The sequence below is a fragment of the Polypterus senegalus genome, chromosome 2, assembly GCF_016835505.1.
Source record: "Polypterus senegalus isolate Bchr_013 chromosome 2, ASM1683550v1, whole genome shotgun sequence".
Lineage (NCBI taxonomy): Eukaryota > Metazoa > Chordata > Cladistia > Polypteriformes > Polypteridae > Polypterus > Polypterus senegalus.
In genome coordinates, this window is record NC_053155.1 from 195,138,323 (window position 1) to 195,156,969 (window position 18,647).

An 18,647-nucleotide genomic window follows, 5' to 3' on the forward strand; every position below is an offset into this window, starting at 1 on the left:
AAATTCAATATTTGGATTTTTACTTGGTGTCTAGAGTTTCTGATAGTGGTGTATCAAAACACTTCCAGTGACTCAGTCTTAACAATCTACAACTTACTATAACATAACAACAAACTGGTTTCATTTACAAGTCACAGGTTATATACTTGGGCTCTTGTGCTTCCTTGCGAATGAGCACTCAAAAGGATGTATAATGCACATAATGTCAACAAAAAGTGAAGAACATTGGTAGTTCAAAAAACGTGTTGGAGTGGACCTTGCCTTCGCTTAGCTAGCAATACCTGTTTGTTCAGCACACATTACTATCTAGAGATTGTTAAAGAGTAACGTTTGACATTTTTGAGAGAGAGATCGTAGCTAAATGTGTCTTAGAGGGTACCTGCTCATTGGCAGAGATATCATGGCCACATGCTCTTCTCCCCATGCGGGGGACAGTCTCCCATCAGAGCTGAACATGATCAGATATAGCGGCAACGTTTGACGTTGGAGCATACCTACCTTTCGCTTGGCCAGAGAGAGAGAGAGAGAGAGAGAGAGAGAGAGGGGTTAGTAACCTGCCGTTCTCCCCTGGCACCACTTGTCACGTTGCATGCCGGGTCCTTAAGCTGCTCCTCATGCATTAAGTAATAATTTACATTGAAAAGAATTTGTATTGACAGCTTATATATCCAAGGGCCTCTTCTCTCTCTCTCTCTCTCTGATTTCCGATACGGCTCCATACATTGTCCGTCTTCCCACCTTTCTGGGTCTAATGAGTTTATTTGATTTACAGTATATGGGGCTAACAAACCCAAACCTTTCATGTTGTTGTCTGTATTTATTACAATATACAGTATCTCACAAAAGTGAGCACACCCCACACATTTTTGTAAATATTTTATTATATCTTTTCATGTGACAACACTGAAGATATGACATTTTGATACAATGTAGTCAATGTACAGCTTGTGCTGTCCCCTCAAAATAACTCAAAACACACAGCCATTAATGGCTAAACCACCGTTAACAAAAGTGAGTACATACATTATGTATATATATATATATATATATATATATATATATATATATATATATATAATTTATTGTCACACACGTGCGCATGGGAGGCAGCTAAAGGGCTTGAGTAAGGACAGTTCCGGCAGAGAGATGTGGCAGAGTGCACCGACTCTTCGACCCCTTTGACTTCACTTCCTGTCTTCCTCTTTGAAAGCCTCCACCTTTTCCCTATTCCCTCAGTTCTGTTTTGGACTTGGTTTTGTGCACATCAGTGCTGTATCACTACAAGCAACTTCGCAGCCGGGAAACCAATTATACGGGTGGCTGCCCCAAACTCTGTGTCGAGTTTGTGACTATATATATATATATATATATATATATAAAATTGTCACACACGTGGGCATAGGACTCAGCTGAAGGGCTTAGAAAGGACTGATTTTACATCTGCCAGTTGTACACTGTTGCTCTTTCTAAGTTCCCTACAGGTGTTTCCCGGGAAATCCCTCCAGGAGCCACCACCTCGAAGCGGGACACATCACTTCCGGTCCCGGCCCCGAGGACGATGTCACTTCCGCCCAACGTCCTATAAAGCCTCCCGCCTTTGCTCTGGGAGACAGTTCTGTTTTGGACTCTGTCGTGTAAACTTGACTACATGAATCATTTGCTTTTGCAGCCAGGAAACCGGATTAAACGGGTGGCTGCCCCAAACCTTGCCCTGCCTCGAGTATCTTCTTGTTACAATATATATAACATATAAACAAAACAATGGTTATACATCTCTTAACAACCACTTGAAAATAATAAAGCACACTGCATATTGCAGCTAAACCAATGATACAAAAATAAAGATATTTCTTCTCAAACATACAGCATTAAGACAAGACATTAATTAAAACAAACAAAATTGTGTCTTTTTGTAGAGGCATTAATCAATTTCAATCTACATTTCAACATTTCCTTTTCACTCTGTAAATGGCACAAAACAAAAGATAAAGCTATGATATTCCTAGCTGCAGCCAGTCACAGTGCTACAGTACTTCTGCTAGACTGAGGATGCATATCTCTCATGCCATATTTAATCCAGCATCACAATGGCTGATAAAATGCTGTATCAGCAGAGAGAAGAACTATGTCTACAAAAAAAAAAAACACATATAACTGAGATTCAGTTTCCCACTCTTGCAATGCTTTGTTACATTTCCATGAGAAAGCCTGCAATTCAATATTACAAAAAAGAAGGTTCCTTCAACTACATTAAAAACAGTGATACTTTAGAGCATCATCATTCTGAACAGAAACAAGCTGTGTGGAGGAACATTTCATACCTTTACTAGGTCTCTCATACATTAAAACAAAGAACGCAATTTTTAATATATAACCACAATAATTTTGCAAGGTGAGGGGATTTTATTATTATACTTATTATAACTGAATGTAACACACAGCTCTTCAAAGTTTTAAGTAATTAATACAACTTCATTCACTCATCAGGAGGCCAAAGATGCAGCTGATGCATCCATGAGAATGGAAACATGAAGCTATAAAGAAAAGCATTCAGGCAGACAAGAATCAAATGCTATTCATAAACACAAACATTTAAATAGCAAGAGGAGACTATACATTTTTTAAAACATGCAGTTACGTACTTCAACTGTGCAATAAATTTAAAGACCCTAACTTCATTCACGTTTGTCAGCATGGTGTCCATCCAATTAAGAATAAATAAAATTCTACCATCTATTAAAACAGTTTGCTTCAACAGATGTGAAAGACACCATTACTGCAAACAAAAATATTTCCTTTGAACGAATCAAAAAACAGAATAAAATTAATTAAGCTTTCTAAAATTGCATTAAAATAAAACAATGCAAATATCATATTTACACTTTTACTAAGCAAACCAATGTGTAAGTTTAAACTTTTATGAAAGAAGTCTGGAAATCAAAAAAGATAAATTCAAACAATAAAACTTGAAAAAACACACACTGACAGGAACCATACAAGTAGTCTTAATGGCATATCTAGAAGACAACATTATTTAATTTGTACACACATATAAAATCATTTACAAAAGGATATAAAAGGTAGTGCTTTTGATTTGTCACCGAGTTAATGTATGAGATTTAAAAGTACTGTATGCAGTAATTTAAAAAGCAGTCAAGTGGAACTTCAAGTGATGACATTAGTTTTAACAAGGGTGGTTGGGCCTTTTTTACAACTATCTTTTTGTTTCATTCAAGGTTACAATTCTACACAGCATGTGCTGCAAGAATCAAAATTTCTATTAAACTCTTTACAAGAAGAGCCCAAACTGAAGAGATGCAGTGATTAAAAGGACTGCCAGTCTTACAAGTCTTATGAAAAAAATGTAATATTCAAAAAACATTGCTAGTTTTTAAAAAGGCCATCGTGTAGGAATTGTATGGAAATGCACAACAATATACATCCAAAACAAGTGCATATATTTCATTAATACACCTATTTAGTTATGTTAATTGCATACCTTTAAAGGTATCTGTACACTGTATGCAGTTGACAGGATAGCCAGAGCAACCGAACCTTAACTTTAATCTTTGTTGCAGTTTACAATACAGGTCTTGGTTATTGCATTCCCTTTTCTATTAGGTTCTCATAAAAGAGTATAAAAACATATATCAATCATGTTTAAACACTAAAACATGTTTTTTTTTTTTTTTTAAAGCAAGTAAAAGGGTAAGCAAGAACAAAGTAAATAGTTTACTGTAGTGCATACACCCACTTTATTTGTGGGCAAGAAACAAAAGGCATATTTAAGAACAGTATATGAATATCTATATGAAATGTGAATTTAAGGAAAAAGGCAAAAATAAAATTAAACCATACTTGCAAAGCAATAAATTCGATTTTTAAAATGAGATGAATTAAATCATTATTCTGAAATGAATGTAAAAAGTGAAAGGTCTTAAACATGGGTGCGTGTCATATATACACACACATATACATATACACACGCACATTTTTTTCAGTAAGAAAAACCCTAACCCTTTACTGTTGTATAAGAATCACACTATGTAAATTCAAACGATTGTAACACAAGACTGCCTTTAGTAGTACCTGCACAAGAGCAATGGTGCATTCAGCACTTATCCAGAGTAAAACCCAATTATAGCCAGATGTTCCCAGTGAAACCCATAAACGCCTATTCGTGACATGCACGCCTTATTCTACACCACTTTCCAACAACACCCTCAGTGTACAAGTATATATAGTATATATTCTGCGGCAATTGCATCAGAAGGCACCAATGGGTCAGATGGTCTCTGGCAAGGCTGCAGAACTGCTCCCGTTTTTTTTTCTTTTTTTTAAACCGGGCCAACGTAGCACCGGTCAACGGACGCCGTTCAGACCTTACAATGCCACCCAACATCCGGGCAGAAGACACAGTCAATGCAACCTTGTACAGAACGGGCCATCACCAAAACAGAAACGTGCATGAAAGGTTGTAACGTAAAGAAAAGGCACCACTTACTTTCCAATCACTTCACAGAGCTCGTATACATCTTCAAACAGCACGTCGTCGTCGGCCATGGTCCAAAAAGAACGGGAGAATAATCCCTAGAATTGATCACCCACCCAAAACGACAGATCGCTGTCAAATTAGAAAAATGCAATCGGCGGTTGCACACTTGTGTGGCTGTATGTTTCTTCTTGAGCAAAATATATGCATATATACATGTATAACAAATTTCTTCAAAAAAAAAAAAAAATCTCACAACGCCCTCTCCGGTACGCTCCAAATTCCAGTAGTAATTGATAAAACTGTAGTGATAAATCCTGACGGCTTCTGCTGCTCCTTCTGGATCTCTCCCTGATGTCGATCACAGCCGGCCAGCGCCGGGTGATGAATTTGTATTTAGTCAGTTTCTCGTTCCACGGCCCCACCTTCTCCCCTCTCGCTCGCCGTATACCTCCAGGTCAAAATCCCAAATCCTCAGCTTCCAGGCGACAAATAGGGCGATTTCCAAACGTTTTCAAATACACACCCCGCCTCTCTCACGCCTGCGTCTACGTCGCTTTCACAGGGCAGCTGACTCTCTCTCTTCTCCTCTAGCTATGTATCTATGTATTAAATTATTTAATTATCATTACTGAAAATAAATGCAGTTTTTTACATGTCCGCTTCAGGAAGTTTCTGTAGCTTGTTAATTTATGTTATTTTAGCATTTTTCTCCAACACACGTTATTTCCTCATGTTCAGGTGTGCAAAATGGATCTCTCTTTTCTTTTTCACTTTGTCGTTGCTCTAAGGGTTTTTTTTGTCTTAAACCCCCTCTCTCGTTCTGTCTTCCAATCCTGTCAATTCAGTCACTGCTGCTGTGGTTCGCCACATAGGTCAGAGGCTCCTCCCTCAGTTTTATTTCATGACTCTCTTTTAAGCAGGGTCATTCCGGCTCCAGACTGCAGCGTATATTCCCGTGCAAACTTAGGCAACACTCAGAGCCAAAATGGCGAAAAACTGTGCCTTTACGACTGTAGCGATGGGTCGTGTTGAAGTCAAGCAAAAACTTCCACCAATCAAGTTGCGGCGACGCTTTTTGGCGCATGCGTATCTTCCCATCTTTGGATTTCTAAAACCGACCTTACGTCAGCTTTGACTGCAAGGAGGGAAAGTGTACTGACGTCAGAGGGCGATGCCGCCAGTTCTTCCAGACCTCACCTGAGCCGGAAAGGAGGGAGCGTTGGGCCGATGCTATTGGCCACTTGCAATCCGCGCCCCCGGCCTATTCAGTACGTAACGTAGTGAAAAGAATGAATTAAATAACCGATGGATCGTTGATGATGTAGTCCTCCTTCTTCTTCTTCTTAATGCGAATAAAATGCTGAGAACAAGATCTTATGTAATGGAAGTGCTCCTGTTTGTCAGCTGCAGGTGAATAATGATGAAGGCTTGGATTGTAAACGCAGTTCATTGAATGTCCGTTAGTTAATAGAAAGGGAAGAACCTTTGTGATTTATGTTGACCAACAGAAAGAACCCAGTGCCCTAATTACATATATTGTTATAGAGTACACCTTTTCATCTGGGTTCTTTTATTATTTTTGAAGTAGAAACTTTGAATTTATTTTCTGATCAATGTCTTTTGTTGTTTTTATTTCCTTCTCAAATATCATTATATTTAGAGTAACTGTATCATTGTATTGTAAATTGTTTAACCCTGAGTGTGCTACAAAAAGAAACCTGTCTCAAAAAGGAATATGTGAAAATGTAAACATTTTTGAAGTTTTTGTTTTTAGACTTGTCGAGACTGACATAATGTTTAAGTTAACCTGTTACAAGTCACTATGAAAAAGAATTGTCTATCTGTCCTTGCTAAAAGAATGTTCTTTAGCTCAGCAACTTATTTTGCTTCTTTTTCCTTTCCACAACAGGACTGACTAACACAGGGTAAAAACTTCAAACCAAAAACGTTTACTTGAAAGAGCTTTTAGACTGATTCTGTTGCAAAGCATGGGTGTGCAATTTTTATGTCTCTTCCCAGTCCACCTTTGGTCTCAGTACTCAAGTTCAATTCTTTTCACTGTTTCTTTAAGTTTCTTAAATTGCATTACTTTATAATTTTTTGTTATCTGTCCATAACTGTTCAATGCACTATTATGGGAGGCGGTTAGCAATACTATTTCATAGATCTTTCAGCCTGGGTTTGTGTCACGTACCTAGTCTTTGTCCAAATGGAGTTAGCATATTCTCTGTGTGCGTCTGTATGGGTTTTCCATTTCACATTCATAAAGATGTGCATGTTATTCCAATTGGCAGTTCCAAATTGGCCCATTGCAATCGTGTGCAGAAGTGATTTTGTGGTGGAACAGTGTTGCATCCAGAAGTAATTTTTCTCTTGCTCGCAGTATTTTCAGAATATACTCTGACCCTTGTAACCTTGAATTGAATTAAATGGGTTTCTTTACATTATTCTATCATGTTGCCACTTACTATATACCAACAATGCTTACTTTAGATGTATTTAAAACTGCTGCTTGAATCACATTGAAATATAATATTGTCTTGATCTTGGAATCACCATGAGATGGTTAAGAAAAAATTTGTCAGATCCCTGTGTGTGTTTTTTATTTATTTTTTTTTAATCGTAGCACTTTCAAAAAGATAAGACATCTTAAGGATATGATAAATTTACCTACCAGCTAAGATGCAGAACCACATATTCTGCATCTTTTTCAAGAAACTCTATTTTCTTTTAAGTATGTTTAAGACCAAATTCAAAAACCATCTTCTAATATATAACTTCCAATGCATTTTGTCTCCTTGACATAAGGGAAATTATATGTAACCAGTAACGTAACATGCAGTGAATACACTTGACTTATAGTTTTCATCTAATTTCTCTGTACATTTAGCATTTGTTTGCTCAGAGGTTGATGTGCTTGCTGCTTCCTAAGCATCTCTTCTTTTCTCCACCCTAGTGACCCGCTTCTTCTCTTCTTCTGTCGGCATCTTTTCACGTTAAAACTGATTAAGTCAGTGTTTGTGTTGTAATTACTTAGTACGTTTTTCTTAATTTTTCCCTTAAGCTGGCACTTAAGTCTTCAATCTGCCTCAAGAATGATTTAAGATATGTAGAGGTAGGGGAAGTGACGATGAAGGTGGTAGGGATGAGAACGGCACCCATACACTTTGCCGCACAGCCTCTCTGCTGGCAGCTACCGAGAGCTGATTCTACAATAAAATAAAATAAAAATAAAAAGAGTAATAAAAATCATCACCCCAAAAGTGGATAGTAGACTCCACATAGTATATTTGTACTAAATTTCGGTTCAATAGGTCAAATGGTTTGGGGTCTACAGGTAATTTAAAATCCTAGACAGACAAATGGAAAGTTACAGTAGCATAAGAAGATGTGTACATTGCTATCAGAAGATGAGGGTCTTCTCAAAACCTCAAGTATAAATAACGGAGTTGTGAGAGAGAGGTTCAGCCTTTAACCACAAGATACTAAATCTTTGAAAAAGTCTGTTAGTGTAACAAATGACTCATCAATCTTGTCATTTAAATATAAGCACATGACCCAGTTATTTATTCTAGTGTACCCTGAGTAGAGCAGTTGATTAGGTTGTTCATCATGTAATATTTGTTGGTTATTTTTCTTAGTATAGCAATTGTTATTAGGTGTTACATATACATTCCTACTCTGGTTTTTGTGTCTCTGTCAATTTATACCACTGTAATATTGTCAAAGTTACTGCTCTTGGCCATGGAATACACACATGGAATGTTATTGTATTTAGGTTCCTTGGACATAAGCAATTGCTAACACAGTATTGTTCTGTCATATTAAACTAATCGTTTGGTTTAAACACATGACTAACACTAAAGGATGTCTGAGATTTAAAGGGTAGCAAGTTGACCAAGTGTCAGACTCTAGAGAGGTTTAGTTTTTCTTGGAACCTCTCTACCAATGTCAGCTGGTCATATATATATATATATATATATATATATATATATATATATATATATATATATATATATATATATTGTGGCACGCTGGGGTGGTACCTATTCAGGGGGAGGACCGGAGGAGGGCTTGACCTCCTCCAGACCCTGGTGCTTTTGCCTTTGGGAACCACAGGTACAGAGCTTTGAAGCTTAACCATGTAGGGGCCCGTGGTCACCACCAGGGGGTGCCCCTATGCCTACGAAGCCCTGGAGCAGTTCCACCACACCCAGAAGTGCTGAGTGGAAGAGGATCAGGGACACCAGGAGTGCTTCCGGATGCAGAGCCGGTGCTTCCGCCACACTGGGGAGTGCCGGTGGAAGATTGCCAGGAGGCACCTGGAGCACATCCAGGTGTGTATAAAAGGGGTTGCCTCCCTCCATTCGATGGCTTGAGTTGGGTGGAAGCGGACAGAGCTCAGAGGAGTGGAGGTGGACCAGAAGAGGCATTGTGTAAGGGCCTGGACTTTGGGGTGAATGGTGCTGCGGCACTGGGTTGTGCGTGTTCACCACTGTAAATACTGATTGTAAAAAAATGTGTGTGGTGCTATAAGATCATGTCTACCTGTCTGTGTCCGGGCTGTTCCCCACAATATATATATATTCTGCACTTGGGACACAGAATTGCACAGAAACACACAGGAGATTATAGAGACAGGAACCTTTTTTAAACACTTCAAACAAACATATGTCTCTTTCAGAAGTAAAACAAGCTCCATGTGTGGAGAAAGTTGCATCTCTCAATAAAAGAGTAGAAAATCATCTTCCTCTTCATATGGGCGTGCCTCGGGAGCAGGACCTCCAACAGGAGCAGAGGATGTCTGGGGGAGAAGAGACAAGGTAATGAGACAACAGGACAGGTGCTGTACAGGTTTTTAAATGTATGAAGCACTGTGTGAGAAGTATATCATGCGACATAGCAGCAGCAACAAGCCAGCAGCTAATGGAGCAAAGAGGAGGTAATAAAAATCTGTATTTGTTCCCATTGTATCAGCGTTTAAAAGGGGGTTTCGGAGGAGCAACCACATCCTCTAGGGGTGCGTTCAGCCCCCCTCTTCACAATATATGCACTCACCGCCCACTTCATTAGGCACACTTTCTTAGTGTGAGGTTTGGACCCCCTTTTGCCCTCAGAGCTGCAGGGATGGAAACATTTCTCAGGAATTTTGATCCATATTGACATGATAGCATCACTCAGCTGCTGCAAATTTCTGCACATCCATGCGAGTCTCCCATTCTTCCACATCCCAAAAGTGTTCTACTGGATTGAGATCTGGTGACTGTGGAGTACATCTGAGTACAGTGAACTCATTATCAAGTTCAAGAAACCAGTTCGAGATGATTTGAGCTATGTGACATAGCAATTTATCCCACTGCAGGTAGTCATCAGAAGATGGGTTCGCTGTTACCATAAAGGGATAGACATGGTCAGCAACAATACTCATGTAGTCTGTGGCATTTAAACAATACTCAGTTGGTACTAAGGGGACCAAAGTGTTCCAAGAAAATATCCCCCACAATATTATACCACCATCTCCACCAGCCTGAACCCTTGATTAAAAGCAGGATGGATTCATGTTTTCATGTTGTTGATGCCAAATTCTGATCATGCCATCCAAATGTCACATTAGAAATCGATATTCATCTGACCAGGCAATGTTTTTCCACTCTTTAGTTGTCCAATTTTGGTGAGGCCACATGAATTGCATTCATAATTGCCTGTTGTTAGCTGATAGGAGTGGCACCTAGTGTTCTTTCCTGCTGCTGTAACTCATCTGCTTCAAGGTTCGATGTGTTTGTGCATTTAGGGATGCTCTTCTGCATACCTTGATTATAACGAGTTGAGCTGAGTTGAGTTACTATTGCTATTGTATCAGCTCGAACCAGTCTGGGCATTCTCCTCTGACTGCTGGCATCAACAAGGCATTTTTGCCCAATCAACTGTCGCTCACTGGATATTTTCCCTTTTTTGAATCATTCTCTGTAAATCTTAGAGATGCTTGTGCATAAAAATCCTAGTAGATCAGCATTTCTGAAATACTCAGACCAGCCCATCTGGCACCAACAACCCATCCCATGTTCAAAGTCACTTAAATCACCTTTCCTCTCCATTCCATATCACGGCTTGATCTTCAGCAGGTCATCTTGACAATGTCTACATGCCTAAATGCATTAAGTTGTTGCCTTGTGATTAGCTGATTATATATTTGCCTTAACAAGCCGGTGGGTACATCTGTTCAGTGAGGAAATGTACAGTGGCCACCACCAGGGTCCACCTGGATGGTTCCCGAGCCATGGACTACAGCACTTCCGCCACACCAGGGGCCTCATGCATAACGTTCCGTGCATAGAATTCGCACTATAACATGACGTAATCACAAAAGCCGAAATGTGCTTACGCACAAAAAATTCCAGATGCAGGAATCTGTGCGTTTGCTGACTTCCACATTCTTCTGCTACATAAATCCCTTTTAGCGTGAAAAGTAACGCTCGTACACGTGCCTGCTGTTCCGTCCCAACTCCTCACAGAATTATGCCTCTTTGAATATGCAAATCAATATAAATAGCCATTAAGATCAACCTTCTTTGAAAAGACAATGGGAAAAGCACGGGGGAAAATATAAGAATTTCAGTGAATACCAAGTGGAGGCAAGGAAAAACATACTATTTGTTGGTTTAAACAGTGGTATAAACAACAAAAGGAAGTCGATCGAGTGACATAGCATGTCGGAGAAACTCGAAAGTTCATAAGGTCGCACAGTGCCTGAAATAAAAAAGAAGTTGTCACATATCAAAGTCGGCAAGTCGTAGGCCACCGGCTGAGTGTCATATGAAAGCTTATTAGGGTACAGAGAAAAAAAAAAATAGGCACATGGTGGGGAAAAAAGCACGAAATGTCAACTTTAATCTCAAAATTTCTACTTTAATCACGTAGTTTACTTTGTCATTAAAGTAGAACATCATAAACTTCATCTTAAAATTGTTTTATTTATTAGTTTCTCAAATCCCATCGTAACTAAAGTAGCAAGTTAAATGCTTTGTTTTGTATTTGATCTTCTATGTGCTCTATGTGTGTGAATCACTACATGCTTTTTAAACCACCTTTCTCTTCCTCCGACAGAACACAGAATAGAATCCATTACAGTAATCCCTCCTCGATAGATAAAAATCTGCGAAGTAGAAACCATATGTTTGTATGGTTATTTTTATATATTTTAAGCCCTTATAAACTCTCCCACACTGGTAACATTATTAGAGCCCTCTAGACATGAAATAACACCCTTTAGTCAAAAGTTTAAACTGTGCTCCATAACAAGACAGAGATGACAGTTCTTTCTCACAATTAAAAGAATGAAAATATATCTTCTCTTCAATGGAATGCGTGTCAGGAGCAGAGAATGTCAGAGAGAGAGAGCACGAGAGAAAAGCAAACAATCTAAAAATTAATATGTGCTTTTGGGCTTTAAAGTATGCCGAAGCACCGCGATAAAGCAACATTTTGTAGAGGAGCGTCCGTATCCTCTAGGCAAACAGCCTCTGTGCAAACAGCCCCTCTGCTCACACTCCATCCGTCAGGCAGAGAGAGTGAGAGAGACAGAGAAAAGCAAACAATCAAAAACTCACGCGGGAAGCATATCGTATATCATTGAGGAGTTTTATTTAATACGTAATACGTGCTCTGATTGGGTAGCTTCTAAACCATCTGCCAATAGCTCCCCTTTTATGAAATCAACTGGGCAAACAAACTGAGGAAGCATGTACCATGAATTAAAAGACCCATTGTCCGCAGAAATCCACGAACCAGAGAAAAATCTGTGATATATATTTAGATATGCTTACATTTAAAATCCGCAATGGAGTGAAGCTGCGAAAGTCGAAGCTCAATATAACGAGGGATCACTGTACATTCGTAATATTACAGCTCTCTGAATAATTAAAATACTGAGATGTATACGTGATATCATTTTCATGATGATAGTAGTTAAATCATGTTATTAAACATGGGAACACGGTGGCGGAGTGATTGTTCATGTCTCAGATGCTTGCTGCGCCTTGTGCGACCTTCGATGAAATGCTTTAGTACAGAAGTACTGTCTCTTTCAAACGTACTAACCTCCAATTCCTGTTCTTACTCCAAATACCCAATCGCCACACAATCAGCTCTGTAATAGACGTTTAGCCATCTGTAAGCTTAGAACGCCGATTCTTCAAAACTTTTAAGGAACATTGAAATATCTTCGTGGTACGTGTTTATTTATTTTATCCATCTATTCTTCCAGTGTCACGCCAGTCCCAGTAAGAATACAGCGTAAGGCAGGAACAATCCGTGAACGGAGCGCAAGCTAATAGCTAGCGCTGCGGCACCGTGTCTTGGCATGTTTAATTATTGACAATATAGATTATTTAAATGAAGTTAAAGTTTTATCTGTATAATATAATAAACATATTTTGCTGCATTTCATCTTAAAAATGATATTGTCATCATATGTAAATACACGCTTTATGAAGTGCCTCAGGTTGTGCAATATTGTAACTGTAGTGCAAGTTTACAGTGAGGTAGTTCTACTTATAAATACAAACAGTTCTACAAGGATCACTTGATTGAGTGTGTTTATAGTTCTTGGGATGAAACTCTTTCTGAACCATGATGTCCGTACAGGAAAGGCTTTGAAACGTTTGCCGTGTGAAAGCAGTTCAATAGGCAGCATGGCTGAGGCAGCATATGCTTGATGCTGTATACCAATAATTCTCTTTCTCAGCTTCTGTAGATCTTTGATTCCCCACTCAGATACAGTGATATAAATACTCTGAGTGGTGCAGTGAGAGTAATATGGAAAAAGATGATCCGCTGTTGCAACCCCTAATGGGAGCAGCTGAAAGAAGAAGAAGGTGCAGTGAGAGTAACAACGCTAAAACAGCTATCATATTTATAATAGTATGACCATTCCGTGGACCATTATATTGTTACTGGTTAATTACAATCAGATGCATTAAACTAATAAACAATATGCGGTTAATTTCATTGTATTTATAAAGCCACGTCGGGGATGTTGATCTAAAAAAGAAAGGATAACCACACAGAAACAGTAGCACTGCTTTGACTCTGGGAGCCGCCAGTCTGCAAAACCAAGCGCAGAACTTGGGTATGACAGGGTATGAGATAACGTGGAAATGTCTGTTTAGGATTTATACATCATGATTTGAACGTGGAAACGTTCTTACACAACATTTCTGTGTGTACGCACTGTTTATACATGAGGCCCCAGGAAATTCTGCTGGTACAGGAACCAGATACGCCTGGAGTGCTTTCAGGTGCAAGAGGCAACACTTCCACCACACCAGAAAGTGCTGTGGGAAGATCATCAGGGAGCACTTGGAGCACATCCGGGTGTGCCATAAAAGGGGCCGCTTCACTCCATTTGAGGAGCCAGAGTCGGATGGAAGAGGACGGAGCTTGCGAGAGAGAAGTGGATTAGGCAGGAAAAGAGAATTAAAGAAAGTATTGGTACACTGTACTGTGTGTACAGAGTGGAAAATAATAAAAGTGTGTGTTTTGGACATTGGCTGTCTCAGTGTTTGTCTGTGTCAAGGCTGATCAAAAACTAGAAATGTGTATACGCACCAAAAAATTCAGATGCATAAAACTCTGCATAAGCAAAGTTTTATGTGCTTTCCCTTTATAAATCCCAATTAACATGAATTTTAATGCACATACGTGAGCCTATAGCCCCACCCTGACTCCTCACAGAATTTCACCTATTTGAATATGCACATCAATATAATTGGCCCCTTCCGTTCAGTGTTTTGTTAAGACAATGGCAAAAGGAGAATTTCAGCAAATGCTAAATAGAGGTCCTGTTCAGTGCAGTTGAGGAAAGGAAAAACATACTATTTGGTGGCTTAAAGCAGTGGTATAAGCAACAAAAGGAAACTGATGTAGTGGCACAGTGTGGTGAAGGCACTCAAAAGTTCAAATTCAGAAAGTCAGAAAGGTGGAATACAGTATACTGTATTCTATGCAGGAGATGCAGTCTGAAGGAGATTGGAGACTGAAAAGTCATGGTGGGGGAAAGCGTAGTTAGGCAGCATAGGATGGTGGTCTGTAGGATGACGTTGGAGATCAAGTAGAGGAGTTTGAGGTGAGGGCAGAGCCAAGGATCAAATGGTGGAAGCTGAAAGAGGAAGATTATAAAGTGCAATTCAGGGAGGAGGTAAGACAGGCACTAGATGGCAGTGAAGAGTTACCAGATAGCTGGGCAACTACAGCAGAAGTGATAAGGGAGACGGCTAGAAGGGTGCTTGGTGTGACATCTGGACAGAGGAAGGAGGACAAAGTAATCTGGGGGTGAAAAGGGAAAGTACAGGAGAGTACACAGAGGAAGGTGTTGGTGAAGAAGAATCAAGTCAGAGAGATGAAGAAAGTAAACGGGAGTACAAGAAGATAAGGCTTAACGGGGAAGAGAGAGGTGGTGAAGGCTAATGGTAAGGCATATAATGAGTTGTATGAAAGATTGGACACTAAGGAGGAAGAAAAGGGCCTATACCAATTGGCTAGTCAGAGGAATGAAGCTGGGAAAGATGAACAGCATGTTAGGGTCATAAAGAATAATGATGGAAAGGTACTAACAAGTGAGGAGTGTGTGTTGAGCAGATGTAAAGAGTACTTTGAGAGGTTGATGAATGAAGAGTATGAAAGAGGAAGAAGGTTTGATGATATGGAGATAATGAACTAGAAAGTGCAACACATTATCAAGGAGGGAGTAAGGACAGTTATGAACAGGATCATGAATGGAAAGGTGAATGAGTTTAAAAACTTGGGATCAACAGTACACAGTAACTGGGATTATGGAAGAGAGGTGAAGAAGAGAGTTCAGGCAGGGTGGAGTGGGTGGAAAGGAGTGTCAGGAGTGATTTGTGACAGCCAGGTTTCAGCAAGAATGAAGGGGAGGGTCTATAAGACAATAGTGAGACCATTTCTGGTTCAAGACAGTTTCACTGACAAAAAGACAGGAGACAGAGATGGAGTTGGCAGAGTTAATTAAGTTAAAATGTGCATTGGGTGTGATGAGAATGGACAGGATTAGGAATGAATACATTAGAGCCTCAGCTCAGGTTGTATGGTTAAGCGACAAAGCCAGAGAGGCAAGATTGCGCTGGTTTGAACATGTGCAGAAGAGAGATCTTAGGTATATTAGGAGAAGGTTGACATCCATGCTAAGGATGGAGCTGCCAAGCAAGAGGAAAAGAGGAAGACCTAAAGAGGAGGATATAGTGAGGGAGGACATGCAAGTGGTGGTTGTGACAGAGTAAGATTCAGAGAATAGGAAGATATGGAAAAAGATGATCTTCTGTGGCGAGCCCTGACAAGGTGCAACTCAGTAATGACTGAAAAATACTTGATTGGTCACACTGAAAAGCTCCTGTGGCTAAAAACCCAAGAATGGACAGAACTTGCAAAGGAATAAGTTGAACACAGTTCCTCAAAGTCTGTGTTTGTAAAGCCAGCCCCAGTTCAGCACACAGCTCCAAAAGGATAGCTCTTGGAAATCTAAATCATCATAGTACAAGAAACCAGTATGATCTGTAAATACATGCTGTCTTCAAATTCTGCCATTTGTGATGTCTTCTACAAATGCTAAAGCAGCCATGGTAGTTGGAATAGTTTGGTCATTCTTCTTCTTCTTTCACCTGCTCCCATTAGGGGCTGCCACAGCGGATGATATTGTTCCATATATTCCTGTCCTCTGCATCTTGCTCTGTCACACCCATCACCTGCATGTCCTCTCTCACCACATCCATAAACCTTCTCTTAGGCCTTCCTCTTTTCCTCTTTCCTGGCAGCTCTATATTTAACATCCTTTTCCCAAGATACCCAGCATCTCTCCTCTGCACATGTCCAAACCAACGAAATCTCGCCTCACTAAATTTGTGTCCCATCTGTCCAACCTGAGCTGACCCTCTAATATACTCATTTCTAATCTTGTCCATCCTCGTCACCAAATGCAAATATTAACATCTTTAACTCTGCCATCTCCAGCTCTGTATATTGCTTTCTGGTCAGTGCCACCATCTCCAACCCATATAACAAAGCTGGTCTCACTACCGTCCTGTAGATCTTCCGTTACACTCTGGCTGATAACTGTCTGTAACAAATTACTCCTAACACTCTTCTCCACCCATTCCACCCTGCCTGTGCTCTCCTTTTCACCTCTCTTCCACAGTCCCCGTTACTGTGTACTGTTGATCCCAAGTATTAAACTCATCCACCTTCGCCAACTCTACTCCCTACACCCTCACTAGTCCACTGACCTCCCTCTCTTTCACACACATGTATTCTGCCTTATTCCTAATGACCTTCATTCCTCTTCTCTCTAGAGCATATATCCACCTGTTCAGGGTCTCCTCAACCTGCACCCTACTCTCGCTACAGATCACAATGTCATCAGCAAACATCCTAGTCCAAGGATACTTCTGTTTAATCTCATCTGTCAAGCTGTTCTTTACCATTGCAAATAAGAAAGGGTCAGAGCCAATCCCTGATGTAATGCATCCATCACTCCTACTGCAGACTTCACCACTGTCACAATTCCCTCATACATATCCGTTATACCTGCATTTTTATCACTCTTTAATATTGTTTTTATCAGTATGCTGCTGCTGGAATATGTGAATTTCCCCTTGGGATTAATAAAGTATCTATCTATCTATCTATCTATCTATCTATCTATCTATCTATCTATCTATCTATCTATCTATCTATCTATCTATCTATCTATCTATCTATCTATCTATCTATCCTGTACAACTCTTACATACTTCTCTTCAACTTCCGACTTCCTCATACAATACCACAACTCCTCTCAAGGCACCCTCCAGGTCCACAAAAACACTATATAACTCCTTCTGGCCTTTTCTATACTTCTCCATCAATACCCTCAGAGTAAACATTCCATCTGTTGTGCTCTTTCTTTGCATGAAACCATACTGCTGCTCACTAATCATCACCTCCCTTCTTAACCTAGCTTCCATTACTGTTTCCCATAACTTCACACTGTGGCTCATCAATTTTATCCCCCTGTAGTCACTACAGCTCTGCACATCTCCCTTATTCTTAACAATCCATTCCACTCCTCAGGTATCCTCTCACTTTCCAAGATTCCATGAAACAATCTGGTTAAAAACTCCACTGCTATCTCTCCTAAACACCTCCATGCTTCCACAGATATGTCACTTGGACCAACAGCCTTTCCATTCTTCGTCCTCTTCATAGCTGATTTATTATCTCCACATCATCCATCCTTCCCTCTCTCATTTTCTCATTCATCAGCCTCTCGAAGTACTCTTTCCATCTTCAACACACCCTCCTCGCTTGTTAGTATGTTTCTATCTTTATCCTCTATCACCCTAACCTGCTGCACAACTTTCCCAGCTTGTTCCCTCTGTCTAGCTAATCGGTGCAGGTCCTTTTCTCCCTCCTTAGTGTCCAGTCTCTCATACAACTCATCATGCAACTTTTCTTTAGCCTGTCTCTTTACCTTGTGTCTTATCTCCTTGTACTTTTGTCTACTTTCTGCATCTCTCTGACTATCCCACTTCTTCTTCACCATCCTCTTCCTCTGTATACTCTCCTGTACTTCCCCATTCCACCACTAGGTTTCCTTTTTTCTCCTTCCTCTTACCAGATGTCATGCCAAGCACCCTTCTTGCTGTCAGTCACTCTTACTACTTCTGCTGTAGTTGCCCTGCTGTCTGGTAACTCTTCATTGCCACCCAGTTCCCAGATTGATTACAATCAAGTGTCGTAAATATGTAAGTGATATGCAATTAATTTTGGTGTATTTGATAAAGCCCACATCATGGATGCAAATCTAAAAAAGAAAGGGAAACCACACAGAAACAGAAGGACTGCTTTGAAGCTGGGTGACGCCTGTTTACAAAACAGAACAGAAACATGCATATGCATGGTCTGAGACTGCCATGAAAATGTGCATAGTGTCATGCCAAATTTAGTTTTTATACATCTTGATATGAGTATGGAAACAAGCATATTGTGAAATAAATAGACCTTGACATGAAAAAGAGGTTTGTGGCAGCCACCCGTATACTTGATTCGGGCTGCAAATTTGAGTTTTTTGTTGCACAGAAGTGTACAGGTTAACTCCACAAAT

The 18,647-nt window shown here is 39.9% G+C and overlaps 1 protein-coding gene across 11 annotated transcripts in view; it reads right to left on the reverse strand.

Moving 5' to 3' along the window:
* Window positions 1–5,483, reverse strand: part of caska (calcium/calmodulin-dependent serine protein kinase a) — a 509,789-nt gene extending 504,306 nt beyond the window's left edge. For 4 of the 11 annotated variants that reach the window (XM_039745131.1, XM_039745133.1, XM_039745130.1 and 1 more), the window contains exon 1: window positions 4,505–5,479. In XM_039745131.1, the coding sequence (XP_039601065.1) occupies window positions 4,505–4,563 (59 nt within the window). In that variant the 5' untranslated portion in view covers window positions 4,564–5,479. Of the gene's footprint in view, window positions 1–4,504 lie in introns of all 11 variants that reach the window. The other 7 variants (XM_039745124.1, XM_039745123.1, XM_039745134.1 and 4 more) reach the window with 5 other exon arrangements.
* Window positions 5,484–18,647: the final 13,164 nt, after the last annotated feature.